Source organism: Accipiter gentilis, chromosome 19, assembly GCF_929443795.1.
Source record: "Accipiter gentilis chromosome 19, bAccGen1.1, whole genome shotgun sequence".
NCBI classification, from domain to species: domain Eukaryota; kingdom Metazoa; phylum Chordata; class Aves; order Accipitriformes; family Accipitridae; genus Astur; species Astur gentilis.
In genome coordinates, this window is record NC_064898.1 from 12,871,316 (window position 1) to 12,878,575 (window position 7,260).

The window sequence follows — 7,260 nt, forward strand, 5'->3', positions numbered from 1 at the left end:
TGTTTAATTCCATGTCTAATAAAATAAATGTGTATAATTCAAATCTCTACCTCATCAAGACGTTTGCCAAGTTTGGCTAATGATTCAGGGAAATATTTCTCATTTTTCCATGGATGTAGAGTATAACGTTGCCACAGTTGTCCAGTTAGGTACTCACAAGCTGACACCCACTGCTCGCAAATCAAGATACCAGCTTTTAGATTTTCCTTAACACTGTGAAAAGCATCCTCCCACAAATTCAAAGCTGCCAATTTTCTCTGAACATATCTACCTAGTGAGCCACCTAGAACACAAAAAAAAGCATACAAAAGCAATGTTATGTTTGTTTAAAATAATTCCTTTAAATGCTACACCACGTTCCAATTGTTCCAATTACTTTTTTTAAAATACTATTGCAATGTCTTGATTTCAAACAACACAAATGTATCAATAACTGATTATTTTCTTTCAGATTCAATAAATCTCTTAAATGTCTCCAAGTTAAACAGATGTTGGTCCAACATCAGAAGCTGATGGATTTAGATTCTGGAATCCACACACAAGCATGTGTCTTTATCAGCAGTAATGGCAGTAGCTGGCTACCCCCAGCAATCCTTCCCCTCATGCACACACACGTCTGGCAGCAGCAGACAAACTCCCTGTCTTATGCCTGTCCCAGAATGTGGGACTGCTGTGGAGAGAATGAGAGAAGCAACCTCTCTGCACATCTTGGTCTCACCTCCACCCAGGCTGAATCAAGCCTCAAATGGGGGTTTCTGTAAACACACTTCTCTGAAAGATAAGGAGTCAAACAGAAGCAAGACATATCCAGTCCACAGGCTGAAAGGTATCCAACTCCATCTTGCTATTATCTATTATTCTCCCAAACACATGAAGGCATCTACCAGAACTGGCTGAATTATTGGATACTATAAGGCAAATAATATTCATGGATCATAATTACAAGAAGAAAGCACTTTAATGCTGTAGGCTATCACTGGTGCCTTTAGGAGGAAGAAGGTCTCTGCTCAAAGAGTAAAATGAATCCTTCTCAACTGTTTATTTAATAAAGACTGCATAAAGGTTTACCTATTACATCCAGGAGATTATGCATGCGTGGCTGTGGATAAGGATCGTGTTCTGTTTGTCTCCACACACCATCCACAGTATCCTTGGTAGTCTCCACCAAATCCACAACTTCAAATAATGAGAGACTATCCAAGTTGTAATAATCCTAGAAAAAAATATCCTTAATACAATTACCTTGCAACTAGTATTGTAGCAACATTATACTTTCTGAAGCTGGCACTTGCTATAGTTTCCTGGGGTTTACTGCTTAACAAAATAAGGCATAATCCTCTCAAAAAAACAAGCATTTGTGTAAGTTTATTCATGTGATGAATGCATTGATATCTGAAGCGCTATACAAGCAAGCACTTTACAGGTGCCTAAAGTTTTGTATGACAGCATTCATTATTATCATCTGCATTTTCAGTTTTCCTTTTTTATAATTTCATGAATCAATTTCTAGTTCACAAACTGTAGTGTACTGTTGTATTTCTACAGCAACTTCTAGTATTCAATGGTCAAATCTGCTCCCAGTCAAATACTGGCATTCCCATTGTCACTAGAAACTACAGGAATGTCAGTCATTTCAAGTAAAATTTTGCCTAAGAAATAAATAACTAAATAGTTACATATTCATATACTTGAAAAGATTGTACATATACTGACATACTTCATAAGAGCATTTTTTACCAAGCCTACAAATATATCGCTGATCATACAAAAGAAAACATACTTTTGCAATGTCCTCAAACAGGTCTTTAAAATGAGAAGCTCTCTCTTTACTACACCATTTACTTCCATGATGAGCACATTCTATCCAGAACTGAAATTCATCTGTTGGTGTAAGTATAGCTGCAAATAATAATGGAAAATGTTTAAATATGAAGTACATGAATAGTCACAAAATATTTTCAGTAAGAACATACTTTCTAAAGCAAATATTTACTGTATGGTTTTGTAATTATCCTTCAACTTCAGACTCTGACTAGATGTAGTATCAAGTTCATACCAAGAGACCAGAGCTGATCATCACTAATTCCAATCTACTCACCACAACCTGTTATATTTCACACTCTGCAGACACTGGGATAACGGAAGACTGAAAACTCAACCGGTAAATAAACTATTTACTCCTAATTTAAAATTAACTGTAAAAGACGTAACTGCTAAACAAACCTTGCACATCATCTTCACTGAATTTTGTTCCTGTGTAACTAGGATCTGATCTTCTGAGAACAGTACTCAATCCAGCTTCAAGCTCACTTAAAAGTTTCTGGAGTTTGGGTTCAAATGTTTTACTCCATCTCTCATCCTGCAATGAAAATTTCAAAAATTGTGACTCACGTGATAGAACAATTACTATTTTCCTCCCATTAATCTTAAAAAAATAATAATTCTTCACATTTAATAGCAGTAACCAATCACATGGTGGGACAATGTAATAATTTCTTTTTCTTAAAGTCAAGGAAAAGCACCTCATTCTTTTCACTTAACAATTCAGAATAATACTGTAAAAAAATTTTTATCACAAAATCAAAAGTCAGTTGTTGGATTTATAAAGGCACTCTGAAAATGTGTTCAAAATTCTTTGTTAATGAATTCTCTTAAGTTAAATAAGTTTGGAAACTACTTCTATAGTAGAATCTGGAAATTGCTAGAATCAAATATTAAAAGTTATTGTGTTTTTCTAACATTATTTTATTAATATTATGACCTACTAGAAATTAAAAATATTTAAATGCTGAAAGTCTGCTTGTTCAGCTTATGAAGTACAGCCATGGTCATTGGTTTTGACAAAAAAAAAAACCACAAAGGAAATATAAATATAATCTTTAGTGTAACAGAAGGAAAAGCCTCAGAACATTTTTTAAAAAGCAAAACTATGAAAAATGCAGCTGTACAAATTAATCTAGAGTCTAGCACACCTCTCTGCCACATATTAAAGAATCATAGTTTGCATGATACAGACCTATGCATTTCATATGTAAACAAGAAAAGGACAGAAGACTCGAATTACTGGTGGAAAGGAGGTAAGGAGCTGTTGTCTCCATTAACCACTGCTCAGTGTATTCCATATTTCTATAGAGTCAGGCATATGTATGACCAGAATCCTCCTCTCATCCTTACCGATAGGAGGTGAAGTTAGAAATTAGAACTATCATCCATTATTTAAGCTCTTAAAATATTTTACTTTTAAAACATAAAGTATTTATCTCAGAATAATTAACAACCTATGAAATTTCAATGTTTCAGTATAAATCTACAGAACATTTAAATTGGTATATTGCTCACCTTCAGTAATACTGGTGCAAAAACTTGCCGTACAGCTTGATAAAGGGTGTTAATTGGTGAATCTAGCATAGATGACACAAGAATATTACTATGAAGATTATCTTCTGTAATTACATCAGGTCGCAGCTTAAAGAACACCAACACATTATTCTTTGAATCAGTAGCTTCAATCTGTAATAATCAAGAAGACAGGATTTGTTTAGCAAACTGTCATTGACTACATATTATAATAAATTACGTACACCGTTACACAAATTATTTACATCAAGAAAAAATTGTAAAATAACATGTTACTCCCTATGGGCTCTGATAACATTCTGGTAGTATCCAATTTGCACAGAAAATGAAAACTTTTATTATACTCATTCCTGAGTTCGTGGGAACCTGAATTCCAATAGCAAATATGTAATGCCTTTTTCTTTATAAAATATCTGTAAATACCATAATTACTTATGTTATTTTGATTTTGAAAACTCCACTTACACTTTCTGGGGGCAAACCAGAACCTCTACGTTGTGCCTAGAGAAAACTAAGCATCAAGTCTGTATTTTTTGTTGCGTTTTTACGCTACATACCTTCAGGAATATTTTTCTAAATATTCAGTATTGTTCTCCTGAGTCTGTAAATACACAACTCTATTGCAATTCATAGATTTCTCAAGGACAGAGAAAGGCATGCTCCTTCACCTGTAAAATCATAAGTTGTAACATGACTCTTGTTCCCTTCACAGTCCAACTTATGGGTAAACTTCCAAAAATTGCCATAAAATCAATTATTCAAACTATCTGTGGCTGATGAGAATTCATAAAACAGGAGAACATTATTAAACATTTAATAACACAATAGCAAACTATACGCTAGCTGAAATCCCAAATTCTTTGCAATTGTAAACATCTGTGAACTTTTTTTCTATTAAAAGAAACAGAGGGCTAGTAAGAACAGCTTTCAATCATACAGGACAGTATCAGTTTTACTTTTTCACTAAGTCTTTAGCCTAGCACCTAAAGACATTGTTTCACTGAGGCAACAGGTACATATTATAGTCCCGATACACATCTGATTTTCCACAGCTGCTGAGAGTGGCTTTGTATATTAGACAGTGGCTCAGCAGCACAATCCAAAAACTAGTACACGTAAATGTTCATTCTTGCATGAACATAGCATGCACTAGACTTCACAGACGATTACACCAGGAGGTGTGCAAGTTACTGGTCCACATGGCAGTTCACATGTTAACGACCCATTACACTAGTCTTCAGTGCAGAAAAAAACTGTCACTGGTGTAACAGCCACCACATCCCTGGTCTCACAGCAGAATGATGGGACACACGTCAAGACCCACACTTTGCCTGTACACTCTGTGTGGCAGGCACCACACCATGTCCTGATTACATGGCAACATTCACTGGACATCACACCCAACAGTATCATTCGGATGAGTCACTTGCTGACACAAACACTCAAAGCAGGACATTTCACACAAGGAACCTCAGATTTGCTCACAGCTGGACACATCAATCTGCAAAATGCATGATTTGGACAAACACCCACCTTGGGACCTGTCAAATACCATCGAACGTGCCACATATTGGGCCACGTTTTCTGCACAGACATTGGCAACGCAAGCCTTCCAGTCACCTGCATGCACCCTTGCCCAGGAACAACCCATACATCAGGCTCCACCTGGCATTTGCAGCAAGGGAGCATGCCATTCTCCAGGCTGCATTACGTTCATGCAGCAACAATATACATACAGCACACTGAAACTACATATCAGCATGGGCACAATCCACTAGAAATATATGACTGTCGTGGTTTAACCCCAGCCAGCAACTAAGCACCACGCAGCCGCTCACTCACTTCCCCCACCACCCAATGGGATGGGGGAGAAAATCAGGAAAAGAAGTAAAACTCCTGGGTTGAGATAAGAACGATTTAATAGAACAGAAAAGAAGAAACTAATAATGAAGATGATAACACTAATAAAATGACAACGGCAATAATAAAAGGATTGGAATGTACAAATGATGCGCAGTGCAACTGCTCACCATCCGCTGATCGACACCCAGCTAGTCCCCGAGCGGTGATCCCTGCCCAGTCAGTCCCCCCAGTTTATACACATGGCAAACGTGTATGACAGATGTGGCGTCACACGGTATGGAATACCCCGTTGGCCAGTTTGGGTCAGCTGCCCTGGCTACATCCTGTGCCAACTTCTTGTGCCCCTCCAGCTTTCTCGCTGGCTGGGCATGAGAAGCTGAAAAATCCTTGACTTTAGACTAAACATTACTTAGCAACAACTGAAAACATCAGTGTTATCAACGTTCTTCTCATACTGAACTCAAAACATAGCACTGTACCAGCTACTAGGAAGAAAACCAATCAATTCTATCCCAGCTGAAACCAGGACAATGGCACAGCTGACCATGTGGTCTTCACAGACTCCTGGGCCAGTAATTTATGCGGCAGACACTGAGACCCTACTGCAATAGATATTTGCAGTAGGAAGATGTCTCCCAGATCAGATACCAGTGTTTTACGACCACTAAACCTGGGCTGGACCCCAGGCTCTGCATCCCCACTCGCACACTGGGATGGGGTGGACACGCTGGATCCACAGGTGCCTGCCCATACTCAGCCTGACGCTGCCGTACCTTGTTGGATGCGGTGAGCTGGGTGCCCGAGCGCTGCACCACGAGGAGGAACTCGTTGCCGTCGTCGAGGAAGTTGGTCAGCTCCGGGCGGGAATGGAGCCCCGCGGCCAGGGCAGCGGGACCCACAGCTGGATCCAGTCCGAAGTAGTTAGCAGCCGTGGCTGAAATAAACCTCTTCCTCTTGTCTCCCTCGCCGGCCATGCTGGCAGGACGCCCCCCCCCGCCAGGCATGATCAAGGCGGGGCTGGGTCCAGGACCCCACGGGAGTACGTGGAAGGCTGACGGGAGAAGACCCAAAGGGCGGGCGGCGGGAAGGCCGGCGGCTCACGCCGGGGTACAGGGCGAGGCCCGAGGCCTCCCGGCGTCCCCGCGTTGCCAAGCCCCGTCACTATGGTGACTGAAAATGGCGGCCCCGGCGCGCTCGCGAGCTTGGTCCGGGTGGCGCCGGGCAAGCGCCGCGCCGGGCCGCGCCGCTGCTGCCAGCGGGGAGAAAGGCAGGGGTCGATCGACGCGCTCGGTAATCGGCAGGCACGCCAGCCTGAGGGAGGCGGGCGGGGCAAAGCGACGCTCCGCCCCGCAGGGCGGTGCCCTGGCGGCGCGCGCTGCCCCGGAGCCGCCTGCGGTGAGGAAGGGGGGGGGCGGGGGGAGGAGGACCCCCTCCCCCCGGCACAGGCGGCAGCCCCCAGCCCTGCCCGGGCCTCGGCCGTCCCCGGCGGCGTCCCGACCTGCTGCACGGCTTTCCCCTCGGAGTCTTCGAGGCGTCTCTCCTGCCATCGGCCGCGTGACGGTGTCACGGGCACCGGCGGTACTCGCGGTGCTTCCCTCCCCGCCCCCCGCCCCGTTGCCGATCCGTTTCCCCTAACGAACCCGCCGTCACCGGGCTTGCGCTGCTTCGGTACCACCACGCGGAGCCCTGTGCGGACCCGGCCCCGGGGGGCGGGGGGGCGCGAGCGCTCAGGGCTACCGGACGCCGGCCAGCAGCAGCAGGCAGCCTCGGAGGAACGCGGTCCCGCCTCGGGGACACCCTCCCCGCAGCCCCCGGCCTCTGGAGCTGGACGGGGCTTCGGGGGCAGAGGCCGGCGGCGCGGGGACGGCTGGCGGACGAGCCGCGAGCGTGCGGCAGCGGTGCCGACAACGGACACCGCAGAATAAACGTGAATGGCGAGAAAGCGCCACCGCGGTCGTGCTCGGCGCCGGGAGCCGGGCCGGCGGGCGCTGCTGCCTGCGGGGCAGGTCCGCCACCGGCAGCGCCTGCCTGTGGTTTCCA

General features: G+C 44.1%; 1 protein-coding gene across 1 annotated transcript in view; it reads right to left on the reverse strand.

The window, feature by feature from the left end:
- Positions 1-6,445, reverse strand: part of DYNC2H1 (dynein cytoplasmic 2 heavy chain 1) — a 185,788-nt gene extending 179,343 nt beyond the window's left edge. The window contains exons 1-6 of the mRNA XM_049823214.1: positions 5,994-6,445; positions 3,340-3,510; positions 2,224-2,359; positions 1,781-1,899; positions 1,069-1,213; positions 51-283 (exon numbers count right to left, since the gene is read on the reverse strand). Of these exons, the coding sequence (XP_049679171.1) occupies positions 51-283; positions 1,069-1,213; positions 1,781-1,899; positions 2,224-2,359; positions 3,340-3,510; positions 5,994-6,224 (1,035 nt within the window). The 5' untranslated portion in view covers positions 6,225-6,445. The remainder of the gene's footprint in view (positions 1-50; positions 284-1,068; positions 1,214-1,780; positions 1,900-2,223; positions 2,360-3,339; positions 3,511-5,993) is intronic.
- Between the last annotated feature and the right edge of the window lie 815 nt (positions 6,446-7,260).